Source organism: Emericellopsis cladophorae (genome assembly GCF_022114955.1).
Source record: "Emericellopsis cladophorae strain MUM 19.33 chromosome Unknown NODE_9_length_645218_cov_115_098568, whole genome shotgun sequence".
Classification (NCBI taxonomy): Eukaryota; Fungi; Ascomycota; class Sordariomycetes; order Hypocreales; family Bionectriaceae; genus Emericellopsis; species Emericellopsis cladophorae.
The window spans coordinates 113,625-129,763 of NW_026250934.1; the positions used below are offsets into that span (position 1 = coordinate 113,625).

The 16,139-nt window shown below is 57.8% G+C and overlaps 5 protein-coding genes across 5 annotated transcripts; 1 reads left to right on the forward strand and 4 right to left on the reverse strand.

The window, feature by feature from the left end:
- Positions 1-163: 163 nt before the first annotated feature.
- On the reverse strand, positions 164-3,501 carry J7T54_000600 (uncharacterized protein; the record flags this gene model as incomplete). The annotated part of the gene is made up of 3 exons (XM_051504437.1): positions 164-371; positions 423-3,398; positions 3,467-3,501. The coding sequence occupies 3 exons, from the start codon at positions 3,499-3,501 to the stop codon at positions 164-166; spliced, it is 3,219 nt and encodes a 1,072-aa protein (XP_051363954.1).
- Positions 3,502-4,058: 557 nt separating this feature from the next.
- J7T54_000601 (uncharacterized protein) lies at positions 4,059-5,184 on the reverse strand (the record flags this gene model as incomplete). Its single annotated transcript, XM_051504438.1, has 2 exons — positions 4,059-4,771; positions 4,848-5,184. 2 exons carry the CDS (start codon positions 5,182-5,184, stop codon positions 4,059-4,061), a joined length of 1,050 nt encoding a protein of 349 aa, XP_051363955.1.
- Positions 5,185-6,199: 1,015 nt separating this feature from the next.
- Positions 6,200-6,789, reverse strand: J7T54_000602 (uncharacterized protein; the record flags this gene model as incomplete). Its single annotated transcript, XM_051504439.1, has 2 exons — positions 6,200-6,704; positions 6,770-6,789. 2 exons carry the CDS (start codon positions 6,787-6,789, stop codon positions 6,200-6,202), a joined length of 525 nt encoding a protein of 174 aa, XP_051363956.1.
- Positions 6,790-7,694: 905 nt separating this feature from the next.
- Positions 7,695-11,355, reverse strand: J7T54_000603 (uncharacterized protein; the record flags this gene model as incomplete). The annotated part of the gene is made up of 2 exons (XM_051504440.1): positions 7,695-7,805; positions 7,876-11,355. The coding sequence occupies 2 exons, from the start codon at positions 11,353-11,355 to the stop codon at positions 7,695-7,697; spliced, it is 3,591 nt and encodes a 1,196-aa protein (XP_051363957.1).
- Positions 11,356-13,773: 2,418 nt separating this feature from the next.
- Positions 13,774-15,506, forward strand: J7T54_000604 (ferric reductase like transmembrane component; the record flags this gene model as incomplete). The annotated part of the gene is made up of 2 exons (XM_051504442.1): positions 13,774-15,370; positions 15,430-15,506. The coding sequence occupies 2 exons, from the start codon at positions 13,774-13,776 to the stop codon at positions 15,504-15,506; spliced, it is 1,674 nt and encodes a 557-aa protein (XP_051363958.1).
- Between the last annotated feature and the right edge of the window lie 633 nt (positions 15,507-16,139).

A 16,139-nucleotide genomic window follows, 5' to 3' on the forward strand; every position in this document is an offset into this window, starting at 1 on the left:
CCATTGGTCAGACAATTGTATATACAGCCTCTTCCCTCTGCTCACGCGAGACCCTGCTTGAACATGCATGCAAGTAAAACATTGGATCTCCCAAATTCCAAACCGAAACGCCGCCCCTGATCCATGCCAACGAATCCGACTGGCTACTCTATTCGTCAGCTAGCTACTGCCCCTTTTTCGACTTTTTGTGCTTCTTCTTCTTCTCCCCAAACACCTCGTCGTACACCTCGGCCGCCGTCTGCTGGCCCGCCTTGCGCTTCGTCTTGCCCGTCTTGACGCTGACCTCGCCGGCGGCACGGCCTTCCTTGGCCGCCGCGCGCACCTTGGACTCGGCCTCCTGCCACGCTGGCGCGTCGCCCTCGATCTCGTACCTGTGTCTGGTCAGCGGGGACACCTCAAAAGAAATAGCATGAGAAACGCACTGGTCTAGAGGCAGCGAGTCGATGAGCTGCCGTTGCTTCTGCCTGAGCGCCCGCAGCGCCTCGTCGCCGCCCTCCTCGAGCTCTTCGTCCAGCGTCACGTCGAGAGGCGCGTACTTTTCGTCCACAATCTCGTCGTCGTGCGCGCCGCTGGCGTCCGCGCGGCTGACGCCGAGGTTCTGCGCGCGGGGCAGGGACTCGTCGGCGGCCTGCGTGACCAGCGTTGTAAAGTGCACGTCGACCTTTTTCATAATTTTGGTGAACATGGACAGCAGCTGCGACGTCTCGACCGTGGGGAGATCGGCCGACACGCCGTCAATGTCCTTGCGCTGGAGGCCAATGGCGAGCAGGATGCTCTGCTGCACGGGCGTGAGCTTGACGGACGCCTTGATGCGGCCGGTAAAGTACCACGTCGCAATGGCCGGCATGAGGTCGAGGATGGCGTGGTAATCAATGTGGCTCTGCGCGTACGAGTGGATGCGCTTGAGGTCAAAGGGCGACAGCTGCATGTCCAGTTCCGCCTTGGTCAGGGGCGCAACCTCCACCTCGTCGTGCTGCGCCCCCTTGTTGGCCGACTCGTCGATGCTGAGCGCCGTGATGGCGGGGAACTCCTTGAACTTGTAGGACAGCAGGGACAGGAAGCGCTTCTGGAAGTCGCGCGCAAAGGCGCCCGCCCACGTGCGGTCGGCCGAGGTCTCCAGTGGGCGGAGCATGATGCATGTGTGCTCGCCCGTCAGGTCGTTGGCAGTCTGCCGGATGTACACGGGCGAGAAGGCCGCGCGCTTCCAGAACTTGTGGAGGGGCGGCGTCATGCCGTAGCTGACGCCGAGGTAGTCGAGCGCGGCGGGTTTCCTCTGGTGCATCTTGGCGAACAGCGGAGGCATCTCGCTCGTGCCCCGGATACTGATGGTCTCCGTCCGCAGATTTGATCCCGCGAGCTCGGCGTCTGTCTGTCGGGTGATGGTGTCGACGATTTGGTCCTCGTCGCTCTCCGACAGACTGGCGAACCGGCCCTCGTAGTAGTTGGTCAGCAGCTCCAGCGCCTTGGTGCCGTAGCCCATGGACATGTACTCTGGGTTGGCCGCTATCCGGACCACGCGGGCGCCTGACAGCGAGGCAAACTCTGGATCCTGGAACTGCTGCGAGATGGTCCAGGGGATGAGATCACCAGACGGCCTGTTGCCGCGGCTCAGCTGGTTCAGCACGCTCTGCCGGCTAATCCTGCCCTCTAGGGACACCTGAATCACACAGAGCGGCTCGGGAAGAGAGCCCGTGTTCTCCGACAGCGGCGGCACCAGGACAAACAGCTCGTGTGCCGGCGCGTCGCTCATCAACTGCAGATCGTCGGGCGTGTTCTTGTAGTGGCTCGCCACGTAAAGGGCCACCATTTGCTGGAGGAACTTCTCGGGCACAGGGTGGAAAGAGAAGAGCGTGTCGCGGTTGACGTTGAGGAGCTCGCACTTGTTGGGGTCAGGGCAGCCGCCGTTCCTCGACTTGGCTTTGGGCAGCGTCGCATCGAGGCAAAGAAGCTTGTTCAGCCACTTTTCGACAGAGTCGCCCTTGGTGTAACGGATGGGCTCGTCCAGGGTGATCTCGCGCAGCTTGCGCCCGGAAGACAGATCGCCCGTCTTAGAAGCCTGCCCCGTGGAGCGATCCGCGACCTGGGTGCCCCCGTTGGTCACGGGGGTGTACGACTGGTCGCGAAGCTGCTTGATCAGCTTCAATGACAGGGATCGGCCGGTACCCTCGTACCCGTTGATGGTGGATGCCATGAAGACCAGATAGGGACCCATGAGTTTCTTCACCAGGGGCAAGGGGATGGCAGCCGCCTCGTCAATGACCAGCAACTCTGCCTGCCCGAGCACATGCGCGTCCTGGGGCCGGATGTACTGGATCGTCTGGCGATGCTGCCTGTGAATGTTGACGCGGACAATCGCCTTGTTGAAGTCCGGGTTGGTGCTCTGGATGATGGAGTAATCCTGGTGGTCGACATAGTCCAGCGCGTCGAAGCCTTTGAAGACAAACTCAAAGAGAGTCTTCAGGTTCTCAGGCGAGGGCGACGTGATGAAGATGTTGCTGTATCCGTACGCGACGGCGGCGGCAATCGCAACGCCCATAGCGGCCGACTTGCCACGACCACGAGCCGCTGTCAAGGCCACCGTGCTGCGCAGCGTCTTCTCGGAGATGGCCTCGGTGAAGGTCAGCAGGGCCTTGGCCTGGTCCACAGTCTTGGCCAGGGGGATGAGGGCGCCCGTGGGGGGTCGGTCCTGGTGCTCATCCTTGATCACGTCTAGCGCCACCTGCGACTCGGACTTGGGCTGGTCGAGATCGGGGGGCGGCAGCGCTGTCACGTCCTTGCCCCCGGAGATGGGCAGAACGTTGAGCTCGTCGTCGATGACGAGGCACGAGTCGCAGCTCCCCAGCGACAGCATGAAGCGCTCGTTGAAGCGCGCCACGACGTCGTCGTGGGCCTCTGTCCGGTAGCGCGAGTGCACGTCCATGGAGAGGTTGTACAGCTGCTTGAGACTGTTCATGCCCTTGAGGAGCAGGACGACCATGCCGCCGCCCTCGACGGTCTCGATGGTGCGGGCGAGAATGTTGGGGGTCATGGCCTCAAAGTCCTGCAGGACGCACATGCCAAAGGTCTGGCCGAGGATCTTGTCCGTCTCCTTGTAGTAGCAGTAGCGGACATTGTTGAGGGTGACAAAGAGCTCAAACGGGTCGGACTCGTTGGCGTCGCGCAGGCCGCGCTTGACCTCCTTCTTGATCTTGGCCTCGCGCTTCTTGCGGTGGCTCGTGAAGCCGAGCAGCTCCTTCTTGTAGGCCCAGAGGATGTTCTTGTTCTTCCTGATGCCGATGCCGTGCATGATCCAGTACAGATTGACGAGCGCGTCCTTGGTGTTGTCGCCGACAATGACAAAGAAGCTCCTCTTTTTCTCCTGGTAGCCGTTCTTCATGAGCGCCCCGATGCGGGCGTCCCTGTTGTCGTGGTTAGCGAGCGAGCGAGCGAGCGAGATCGGGCGTCGGGTGAGAAAAAGGGGACGTACACTTGCTTGCGGACCGGCTGGCGAGGCTCCTCCATGCTGGGCAGATGATGGCAGCGTGAACAGATCGGCGCAGTTGCTGGACGTTGCTCGGGTCGCTGCTTGGAGCCTGCGATTGCTTTCCCAAAAATTTAGCTGACCGCCCGGATTCTGCCGCCGGACGTGGGGGATCCACCGAATCTTACACCGAGCTCACCGAATTCACCGAGAGGCTCCAAGGACATACATACTAGACTATCAACGCTGATGCACTCCGTACCGCATCAGACCGTACCGCAGTAGACTACATAAGCACCAGTGGGAGAAAACAGGAAGCGACCACTCCTTGACCGCCGTTATCATTAACTACCCCTATCCTACACGTACATCTGCTACAAATACAAGTACACGTCTCGCAGTTCAGGTCTGTCGACATGCCACAACGATGATTGCTAGCTGCACCAGACTTCTATGATGACTGACTGTGGGGTAAGAAAAACTCGGAACAGTGCAGAGGGGGACTAACTAGTTGCCATGCCAAACAAACAAACACACCACCCTCTGCAGCACCCCAAGGATATATACGTGCAAGCCAACCCCCCTTCTGCGTTCTAGTCTAGTTCCTGTCCAGCTTGCGACGCTCGTTGCGCGTCCGCTTCATGAGCTTCTTGTACTTCTTCTTCTTCATCCTCAGCCGACGACGGCGCAGCACGCTGAGGCCGTACATGTCGCGGCCACTGGTGCTCTGGGCGTCCTCAAACTTGAGCTGGCGCTGGGCGAGGCGCTGGACGAAGCTGCGCGGCTGCTGCTGCGGGGGCTCGTTGCCGTTGAGGATCTGCGGGCTGTGCGCCACGATGCGGACCTCGCCGTTGGCCTCGGTGTTCTCCTCAATGGTGAACATGGCCTTGTAGGAGCGGTGGTGGGCGGCGTCGGCGTCGGCAGCGGCCTCCGCCTCGGCGGCGGCGGCGGCCGTGTCGGCCTCGAGGTTGGGCTGCGGTTGGGGCAGAGGCGGCGGGCGGAAGGGGAGGAAGTCGCCCGACATGTGGTCGACTTGCACGTAGATGCTGGACTCGGAACCGTCGGCGTTGCGGACCTGCATGCTCTGCATGTGGTCCTGTGGCTGGGGGTCCTGGCCGATGGACATGGAGCCCATGGGGCCCTCGAGCTGGTCGATGGTGCTCGAGAGGGTGGCCATGGCATCGTTCATCTTGGACGCCTTGGACCTCGACGCGAAGATGGCCGCAAACTGCTCGTCGGTGATGGATCGGGGCATGGTCTGCGTGATGGAGATGGGTCGGTGGAGGGAGAAGAAGCTGGACAGGCCAAGGGCTATCGCGGAGTTGCTTGTCAGTACATGGTTTTCAATCGATGCTGTCGCGTTCCTTTGCTCGCGTTCTGCACTCACCTTCGCCTGCCATGTGGTGCGTGCTGGGCACGCTCGGCAGGTGCTTCATGGCACGCTGCGCCGACTTGCGTTTCCTCTTCTCGCCGGCGGCCTTGCCGTGTCCTCGCGCCTGGACCGCCTCGTCGGCCGTCGCGGGGGGCACAGGGCTCGACCCGTTGTTCGAGCTCGAAGGTTTCGATGAGGAGCAGCGTCGCTGGTGCCCGCGGAAGAAGGGCGTCGCTGTCGTCGCGGCCGAGGCGGCGGCTGCCTTGGGCGCGGTGCACGCCAGAGAGGAGGCGAGGCCACCGGCTTGGGGTGCCGTGGTGGCCACGACGCGGCGCACCGATGAGGGCAACATGATCCGTGCGGACGTCTCCAGAGAGGTGAGAGCGTCTGTAGAGTCGTCCCGAGAGGTGGGAGGGAGGGTGGATGGTGGTTTGGATGGTCAAGTGGGATCAGGATGCGCAGTGTGTGATCACGGAGGCTCGTCAAAATCCGGGTTTGCAGGGTGGAGCCTCGTCGGTTCGTGGTGGCCTGCTATTCGTCGGCGGCCTGAGGCAGGCAGACAGGCTAAGGTATTGGGTTTCGAAGGACGCCGCGTCTCTGCTACCAAGTGTATCAAATGGCTCTGGAGGGATCAACAGTCCTTTGCACACAAGGCGACGGTACACGTCCTCATATATCAATAGCGCAGCAGCTTAGTGATTTTGCCTCTGTCCCCAGGACAGCCCTGCCTTACCTAGGACGTGTCAAGGGCTTAGTGCCTCACCTGACCCCCAGCGTTGACCGCTCCCATTCACGAGCGTCCAAGACAACGAATGGGGCAGTTAGTTGGTCATGAGGGGTAGCGCATTGAGCCAAGCTGCGAGACGGCGTCTAAAGCTGCTCAAGTGCTATGACGCACTTTCTTGCTATCCTGCGATCCACAGATATGGTCTCGAGTCCTTGACCTGCTGAGTGCTAAAAGTACTGTCCTAAAAGACCACCCAATGTGTGGCCGAGTTGGAGACTTGGAGTACGTCCGTCTCCAATGAGGCTGACAAGACTCGAAGAAACGCAGACCCGGACAGTACCACCGCTTGACCCGAGTCGCAAGTTGATGTCCTTTCATTACAATGTGTGATTTGAATTGTGATTCTCAGCGCAACAGCAGACTATGCATCTTCGCCCAATGCCTCTATGACTCTATCCGTGAAAATAAAAATAAAAAAGAATCCTCTAGACTAGTATGCAGAAAGTGCGAAAGACGCCAAACCATGGTCTATAGCTCCCATTGTGTTGTTCCCAGGCAAAGCAGACCATACACAGAAAAGAAGGCAAAGAAGGGGGAGAGAGAGAGAGAGAGAGAGAATGAAAACAGAATGGCCACGGCCTTATTTGTTGTTCACCCAGCTCAGGTAGCTGTTCCACCCAATGGAGATGACATTTGCAAAGAGCAGACGGTGCTGCAGCGGCAGAAAGGTAAAGTTGACAAACTGCACAAACGGCCAGACGCACCAGTTGGCCGTGAGCGCGGGCCACCACGTCGTCTGCAGCTTGCGGCTGGGGCTGCCGCCCTCCATGACGGACATGCTGCTCAGAAAGGCGCCGATGGCGACGGGCGCAAAGAGGAGCTGGTCGCAGGCCACGCGCGAGAGCGTCGTCAGGCGCGGGTTCCGGGGGTTCACGTTGCGCGCGAGGAAGGCGAACCAGGTCGTGGCCGCGGGACCAAAGACGCAGCCGCCGTAGAGGGCCATGCGGCCCGTGCGCGTCAGGTCGTGCTTCTGGAGGCCGCGACCCTCGACGAGCTGCTGGGCCGTAATGTCGCCCGTGGCGAAGAGTACCGATGTGGTCACGGCCTGGGTGAGAAGGGGGCGCGCGGCGAGGCGGCCATTGTACCTGGGCAAATGGTTAGACCGTCATTGTCTTGGGGGCCGTAGCCTTTGAAGAAGATATTGACATACCAGCGAATGAAACCAGACATGGTGGCTGTTGGATGTACAATTCGAAAGGGTAAAGGTACGGTCAGGTAGGTGTTGATGCGACGGACTGAACTTTAATGTTCGGTGAAGCGTGAGCGAGCGAGCGTCTCTACTCTATCCCCCGAGTTCCAATTTCAGGAGCTGGCGCAAAGGGGTCAAAAATCGCGTCAATGGCAGTGGAATGAAGGTCTGACGACGGATTGAAATGAATCGACAATCTATTCACAATGGTTGGGCAAGCCACGATGAGAAGGGAGAGAACGAAAAGTCAGGACTGACAAAGGTCGTGGGATGGCAGACGGTCTCTCCGTGTCGCCGCATCAATCTTTTTCTTCTTTTTTTTTGCCTCCAGCTGGAAAGATGGGGGTCCAGGTCAAGTAATCGCCAATGGGGGCCTAGCCGGCGCCTAGGCGGCTGGATCTAGGGGGGAAACGTGGGGTGTCGCAGGGCCTCATCCCCTGGACTCATCTCGGGCCCCGGGGTTCTGTTCTATCTGCAGCAGCACTGCAGCTGGAAGTCCGAGTCAGTGATCACCGACCGAACTCACCTACAAACACGAATGCGTGTCTGCTATCAACAGCAACTCCATCGTTCAAGATCTGTCTGTCATAATCAATACCCAGTCATTGCCGGTCGCCCTGATCTGTGCCATCGTGGTCTTAGCCCCCTTCTCGCCGACGACCAGCCCATCTGATAACCGACACTGACTTGATCAATTTCCCAACCCATGAGCGCAATATCGCACTACGCCAGGTGATCAACAGACTTCTCAAAGAGACCCTCCAACTGGTCCAAAGTTTTCAATACAGCTCAGTCAAACGCCTATCGCCATGCCTTGCCATGCCACCATCGCCCAGAATACAGTCTGGCGTAATACATCACATGCCCCATTCCATGCCTTGTCTCGTCAAACCTCTGTCTCAATCCCCGTCTGGCCCGTCTTGCGGTCAAAGACGCCCTCCACCTTGTCGCCCACACTCTCCGCCTTGTGCTTCATCCATTTGGCTGTTCGCGGAATCTGTTTTCTTCGGTTAGCCCATGGCTCGCTCACTCCTCCGATCACTGTCGCAGACAAAAAAAAAACTCACCTTCCACTGCATGAGGCCTCTGTGCTGGCGATGTAGCCCTTGCTCTCGCCTTTTATAGGCCTTGGCCTGGTCGATGGGACCCTGCTTCTGCCCAGCACTGCCGTCGGGCACGTCGCCATCCTCATCCTCATCAGACGAGTCGCTGTCGGACGAGACCTCCTCGTCCACAATGCCCGCCTTGCGCTCCATCTTGTCAAAGTCGTGGTTGTCCTGCGCCACGTTGATGACTTCCACTACGTCCCGCAGGTTGGGGTCCTTGTTCGCCCAGCCTGAGTGCGCGCCGCCGAGGCCGGCCCAGAACGTCACGGTCAGCGTCACCGTGCCCAGGCGCTCGCCGGGCTCTTCGACGCAGTTCGACGTGGCGCGCTTGAAATCGCCCTTCCAGACTGGTAGCTCCAGCTCCTGCTGCTCCTCGTCCGGCAGGTCCTTGAGCCACAGCACGCAAAACGCCACCGTGTCATCCTTGAACGTCCCCTTTGTCTTGAGCGAGATGGACATGCAGCTCGCGTATCGCCTGTGCACGGCCAGTCGGAGGCTCTTGTCCCTCTTTGTGTGCCAATTCTGCTCCTCCCTGTTGGCGTACATCTTGCCCTTGTCGAGGGTCGTCTTGAACTTGAGGCGTGCATGCTGCAGCGTCTCGTCGAGGCCGGTGGAGCGCGCAATGTGCTGCACCTCGATTGTGCCGCAGTCCCACCCCAGGAGGTTGGGCGGTGCCGGGAGCTGCACGCTGCGCCAGACCATGGACAGGCGGATCTTGCCGTGCCCGATGCCGCCGGCGAGGGGCCACGTACCCATCAGCTGTGACTTCTCCCGGAAGATCTCGTACAGTGGGAGGTGCACAATGCCCAGCAGGGCGTCATCCTCGTCCACGCGCGAGTCGCGCACCGACACGTACGCCTCGCACTCGCGCCAGTCGCCGACGAAACGCTCCGTGCCCGCGTTGAAAAACGGCTTGGAGTTCTGCGGCTTGGTGCGTGTCCTGTACACTTTGCGGTGGTTGATGATGATGGTGCAGTACGCGCTCGGCAGGCTCTCGCCCGTCTCCTCATCGTCTGTACCGTCGCTGGCCTTGTCCGACTTGTCCTTGCTGAGCCGGCCCAGCTCGAGGCCCATGATGTTGTGGATCTGCAGGCTGAAGACGCCGCTGGGGTAGCCCTCGGGCGGGGGCGCAGAGATAATCATGGCATCTTCCATGGCTTTGAACTCTTGCTCCTTCAGCTGGTCCAGCTCGCTCTTGTCCTCGTCCTTGTCGCCCTTGCCGTCCTTGATCATCGCCTCCCGCAGCTTCTTCTCACAGCTGGCGTCGACCTTGCTCTTCAGGTCGTCGAGGCTGCGGATCTCGGGATCGTAGCTCTGTTGCTCGTACTGGCATTTTTGCAGCCTCGTTTTGGAGAAGTACCCGACCTCCCACTCCAGCTTGCCGGGCATGCCATCGCCGGGCTTGAGCGCCCTGAATCCATCCGTGCGTTTCTGCATACGGCCGTTGGACTCCTCGTTCTTCATAATCCCCTTGACGTCCACTTCGATGCGGCCCAGGTCGTCGTCCGCGCTCACGCGGTCAGAGTCCCAGAGCTGGATGCGGATACGCTCGTCGACATTGAGCTCCTCGTCCGTCACGAGCACAAAGCAGTGCTCATCCCAGTGAGGCTCCATCTCGGAGATGAGGATGCGTGTGCTCCAGAGGACCTTGCCAAACTTGGCCCAGCCGACGGAGACGTACGGATCGGACGACCCATCCTTGATCAGGGGAATACCAGTGTCGGCCATTTTGAAGTCGTAGCCTCGGACAACCCGGATCATCAAGATGCCCTTGGCAGTCGTGTCCTTCTTGTAGTCCTCCCCTGCCAGCATGTCCTTCAGGTTGAGGACCAAGCTCTTGGGCGCAACGTACTGCGACATTGCTGCGTCGATCGAGGCCTGCACGAAATTGCTGATAAAGGGGACGTCCATGATGTTCAGGCCATGCTTCGTCAGTGGGGTGCAGCTGAGATCGACCTTGGGCTGGCCGAGAAATGTGAGGGTGCACAGTTCAAAGAATGGCGGGTCAGGGGTCAGCTGTAGCCTCAGGCGGATGGTGCCGATGATGCCGCGGAGGTCCACCCAGACGGGGAGCTTGAGGGTGTCGGATATGTAGAAAGCGAGGCAGAGATGAATGTCCTTGGAGCGGGATCTCATCGAGTCGGAGCTGGAGCGGGATCGATACGCAAAGGCCACCTCAAGGTTGATGAACTCACCATCCTCAGCCTCCATGCCCTCCTGGATCTCATGGCCCTCGCCGTCCGTGTTGTCGTCCTTCTCGCCATCCTTGCCCTCGTCTGTCTGCTGCTCAGATGTCAACCCGCCGTCTTGAGTGACGGAGTCGGTAGCGGCACCACGGGGCAGCCAGCGGACACCAAGGATGCGGACCGCCTCGCTACCTTGCCCGATGTCGTCGACGCTCACCATGCGTACGAACTTGGGCAGCGATGCCTGCATGACATCCTCGAGAGTGTCGCCCAGCGAGGCAAACAGATCAGGATTGATCATGGGCCAGACCGATCCCAGGAGAGAGTTGAGCCAGACAGTCGTTTCCGTCTCATGCTTGCGGGCGTCCGAGTTGACGAGCTCGCGCTGGGCCTCCCAGACTTCGTCCTCGAAGACGTTACTGATGCGTCTAGAGATCCAGTCCCGAACGGCGAGCGTGAGAACCGCCGCGCCCCCAATGCCAATCGTCATCAGTGAGAACCAGGTGACCTTGCCCGCACTCGACAGGGAACCATCATTCTGGTGAATGAACTTGCTGAACACGACACCGCCGAACGTGATGACGGCCAGGCCAATCAGCCCGAAAGTGATACCCTTGTTGGCAATGGTGCTCATCTCCTGCCGCAGGGCATCAAAATCGGGCGGTGGGAAACGATGCACGAGCTCTCCATGGTCCTGCTGTAGTCGGGTCTTGTCTTTGGAGAGCTTCTCACCCTTGGCCTCCTCACTGAGCCCAGATGTCGTTTGCTGGATACCATCGGACTGCGGATATGACTTGTCCATGTCCACGTTCTCGAGCGCCGAGTCTGTGAAGTCGTGGATGGTGATGGGCAAATGGGTCACCGGATCCGTGACCTCACGCTCTGCTCTCTCTTTCTTGTTTCCATCCTTGCCCTTTTTGCTGGATTTGATCTCCTTCATGCGCTGCCTCGGGTCTGCGGCGCCGGGGTCAATCTCGGATGTGTCTTGGGGTGTATCGTCCTGCTGCTGCTGCTCATCATCATCATCGTGATGCTGCTGGGTTTCTGGTGGCTCGTTGTCCTTGTTGCTTAGCTGCCCTGATCCGAGCGCAGCTGTCGTATCGGTCACGCCTTGGGCGTCATCATCTGCTTTCATCGCCGCATCCTGGCGAGCTGCCTTCTCCTCGCGGTACTTGGAGATGGTGGGGATGGGGTGTCTGGCACCATAGGGCGCGTGGTGGCGCCGAACGTCGTCAATGTCCTCATGGCCAGCCATATTAGATACGACGTTCTTTTATCTGAGATGAGAAAGGGAGGATGAGAGCCTTGAGAGGCTAAGAAGAGAAATCAAAGTCTCTTCACTTTTCACCCTGCCCTTCGTAATTGTGACTGAAACGCGTGGGCCAAGGCAAAGAGAGGCTACGTCATAAAATTGTGGTCATGCCATTCGTACGTCGTTAACGTGGGGCAGGAGCTCATCGTGCTCGGTTCCAATCCCTGCTTGGACGACCTATCCATCCAATGCCTGCGAAAGCTGCGAAACCAAGTTTGTTTTTGCTCTTGTTCGAGCCGATCTCTCCGAGGTCTACCACCCAAGCGTGTACGCGACCGACCCCCTTCACGGTCTTCCCCGTCTGTCATCAATAGTGTAGAAGCTGCCCGCTTTGCATCGTGATGCCGCGCTGGACCAGGCCGCAGACTAGCGTTATGGTTGGATCAACCGGACACGAGCCTCCGTTGTTTGGTCTGATTGTTGGTTTTTGATGTGTGACAGCGGGCACTGGATTAGATCTACTATTTGCGGCTCCAGCACTCGTTAGTTGAGTTGATCATTACGCGTAATCGCAGGTTAGACTAGTGCGTTGCGGGACTCAGCATGGGTTATTATTTTATTAGTGTGGCCACCCCGCCAGCTGCCAGCTGCCACCATGTCAGTGACTCCGTGTGAGCCTCCAGTTCCTCAACAGCATTTAATCAAAGATCGCTTTCCATCAGCTATTTTGAAAGTGCTACATTAATGGGGGCTCTCTATGGTCGTCGAGCGAGTCATCTGCGGCACCAGAACCGAGAAGACCAGCCTGTTTTGCCCAAGAGCGCGCTGTCCGCTTTGCGCTCCTCACCTTGAGCAAGGGAAGATTGCCTAACGACCTTATGAACAGCTTCTTGATGGCCTTTGGTCTTGCGGATTATCGTGCAGAACCAACCGGGTGCAAGCGAAAGAATCACAGGCCTGGTAAACTGCATTCTTGTATAGTACGTACGTAGATTCATTGGACATACGTACGTTGGAACGTGACGGGCGGGAGCATGCAACACCAGTGCTGGTGATTCGGTGAATCCCAGGCTCCCATCCCAGCAAGTCTCTGATCTCCAGCTTTTTAGGCGACATCATTGTGAATCTGTCCCAGACTGGACCCTCGAAACTTCTGGAGCAGGCAAGACTGTGAGCATTGTAGATCTCACTGCCGCCGACACGCCGATCAAACTCGGCTCACCAGGAGAATGTTGCAGAGTTCTTGTGTCCTTGTGGCAACCTGCCGTTGCGTGTCGGTGGTGGCAGCTGACAAGGTGTCGTTTTCGGCCTTTGATAATCATTGTACTATGACTATACCCAGTGCAAAAGACGATGGCTGCCAAGGCATCGACAGGCACAAATTACAAGTAGGAACCGGGCAGATAGAACTATCATTCCAGTAGCCGTGCGTGTAGTTGGTGAGTTAGTTTAAGCTCATGACCCAAACCGCCATGTCGCGAGTATGCCAGATCAAGTGGAGACTGGAGACGGGGGCACGGTTGAGAGCTGAGACAACGCCACACTCACTGACGTCGTCCAGTAACCCTGCCACCGAGTTTAAAAGTCGGATTGTCCCTTCCCTATCAAGCCCGATACCCATGCCAAGATATTTTTCCTACTGTGGTGCGGACGGGACGAAATGCTTGAGAGGGCCACGCTTTGAAAACTGCCAGTGAGCAATCAAAGCAATGAAGCAATGACATGAGCTCGATGCTAGGAATGAGGTGAATCCCATAATATTAATAGTACCCAGTGGTCGACTTTTAACAATTATCTTCCACAACTTGTTGCGGTCACTGTGGGCCCTTGGCCAATATTTAAGCGCCGTGACGCTTCTTTAGGCTTAGCGCCTCTGCGATGTTCCAACCAACCAACGCAAGAAGGATCGTGAACTCACAAAAGACAACGCCATTAACCGCTGAGCGTTTGCCGCCGGATCTTCTACTATTACATCTCCTCGCCCATCATGGCAACATCTCCATTTTCTTTCCCAATGTTGCACTCAACTCTCCAGACCTTGTTCGATCTGTACTCTTTGGAATCTGAAAAGGGTTGACCGGGTCAAGCTCCCCCTACCCCCAGTCCATAGTGCCCACCCTTGCGTGCGCCTCTCACACCCGACGTCGCAACCTGATACCGCTGAGACGGTACCAACCGGACGAACGACTACACGGTTTCAGCAGCGTCACGCAGCGACCGTCGACGCTCTCAGCTTTTACTTTATCAGTCTCGCTGCACCTTGTCGAGAGGAATAATCTTTTCTCGTCTCTCGTCAGTCGCTGGTCTCGACTGTCATTCGCTCAACTGCTGCTGGTCGGGATATCTCTTCAATCTTTTTCTCATTCTTGGCGATTATACTCATCCTGTCCTTAATACTACCCAGCCTCCACAGCCAGCAACATGGGCGCTCCATCCACATACGGCGAGCTCTTTCGCAAGCAGTTCAAAGCACCAAAGCTCCTCTTTCACTTCTGCTTCTGGGCTTTTCACTGGGGTATCTTCGCCTATGGCTGGTACAAGCAGGCTTCCGATATCCGTCTCGCCGGTCTCAACACACTCACCTTCTCGGTGTGGATCTCTCGTGGCGCGGGACTGGTGCTCAGCGTCGACTGCATGTTGATCCTGCTGCCCGTCTGCCGCACGATTATGAAATTCGTCCGCCCCAAGATACGCTTCCTACCCCTTGATGAGAACCTCTGGATGCACCGGCAGTTGGCCTACTCCATCCTCTTCTTCACCTGTCTGCACGTCGCCGCGCACTATGTCAACTTTTACAATGTCGAGATCGGGCAGATTCGACCCGTTTCCGCGCTCCAGATTCACTACGCACAGGCAGGAGGCATCACCGGCCACGTCATGCTCCTGTGCATGTTCTTCATGTACACCACGGCGCACGCACGCATCCGCCAACAGTCCTTTGAGACCTTCTGGTATACGCACCACCTCTTCATCCCTTTCTTCCTGGCACTCTACACCCACACTGTCGGATGCTTCGTCAGGGACACGGCGGAAGGATACTCCCCCTTTGCGGGAAAGGACTATTGGGACCATTGCATCGGCTACCTCGGCTGGCGGTGGGAGCTGTGGACCGGTGGCTTCTACCTCATCGAGCGCCTGTGGCGCGAGGTACGAGCAAGGCGGTCGACCGAGATCACCCGCGTTGTCCGTCACCCATACGACGTTGTCGAGATCCAATTCGACAAGCCGAGCTTCAAGTACAAGGCCGGCCAATGGCTGTTCCTCCAGGTGCCCAGCATCAGCAAGTACCAGTGGCACCCCTTCACCATCACTTCGTGTCCCTTTGATCCGTACGTGTCAGTGCACGTGCGACAGGTCGGCGACTTTACACGCGAGCTGGGCGACGCCCTGGGTGCCGGCGCGGCTCAGGCCAAGTTGTACGATGGCGTGGACCCCATGGGTATGTACGAAGTCGCCCTGCAGAACGGACAAGAGATGCCTGCTTTGAGGATCGACGGCCCCTACGGAGCCCCAGCCGAGGACGTCTTTGAGAACGAGATCGCCGTGCTGATCGGCACGGGTATTGGCGTGACGCCCTGGGCGAGTATCCTCAAGAACATCTGGCACCTGCGCAATTCCCCCAACCCTCCCAGGCGTCTGCGCCGCGTGGAGTTCATCTGGGTGTGCAGGGACACTGGCTCCTTTGAGTGGTTCCAGACCCTCCTGTCCTCTCTCGAAGCGCAGTCCAACGAGGCCGCGCGCGTCCCCGGGTCGTCGGGCGAGGAGTTCCTCAAGATCCACACCTATCTCACGCAGAAGCTCGACATGGACACGACCCAGAACATTGTGCTGAACTCGGTGGGCAGCGAGATGGATCCCCTGACCGAGCTCAAGAGCCGCACCAACTTTGGACGACCCAACTTCAACAACATGTTTACCGCCATGCGTGAAGGCATCCGGGACAGGAGCTACATGGGCGGACTAGAGGGGAGCATGAAGACGACGGTGGGTGTATACTTCTGCGGGCCGTCTGCAGCCGGTAAGTTTCTGCGTACCACAAGCATAACCTGATGACAATGTTGCTAACGAGATGCGCAGCTCGAGACATCAAAACAGCATGTAAGGACGCTACAGCGAGGGACGTTCATTTCCGGTTCTGGAAGGAGCATTTCTAAAGGAAATCTGTCACGACTATGTAGCAAGCGTCGAATTGAAATTTCTGAACCACCTAGTATGCCACCTGACACAATACGGAGTACACATCGAATGCTTCGAGTGCCGGATACCATACCCCTGACGGGGCTGCGTCTCATCACAATCCTGCCCTGGCCTAATACGTACCTATACTTGAGGCGCATATGACAGGGATGACCATATTTTGTTCGCCGTAGGCATAATGGATCTATTATATCATGCTTATTAACCTGTTTAGTTCTGTGTGACCAATGCCGGCTAACTGCATACGTTTTGAAATGTGTCCAAGACTCAAAGTAGACGTCACTACTATTCCCTGATATTCTACATAAAAGCTCGGATCTGAAGAATTAAATAAAATGATTATGTTCCTTCTTATTTAAGTAGCATCAAGAGAAACAGTCAAAAGCATACTGCGCAGTAAAAGGCATGGCAAACCACGATCTTGTCGTGGGAGCTCCAAGGTGCAGGGTTGGCAAAACACCGCTGACAAAGCACTGCACGTCACGGTGCGCGGTTCCTTTGCCTTGCCTCAAATCGCATCGCATTGCACTGTTGAAGGTCCATGTTCATCCCTCTCTAACATCGCCTCAACACTCCACCGAATCTGGCCT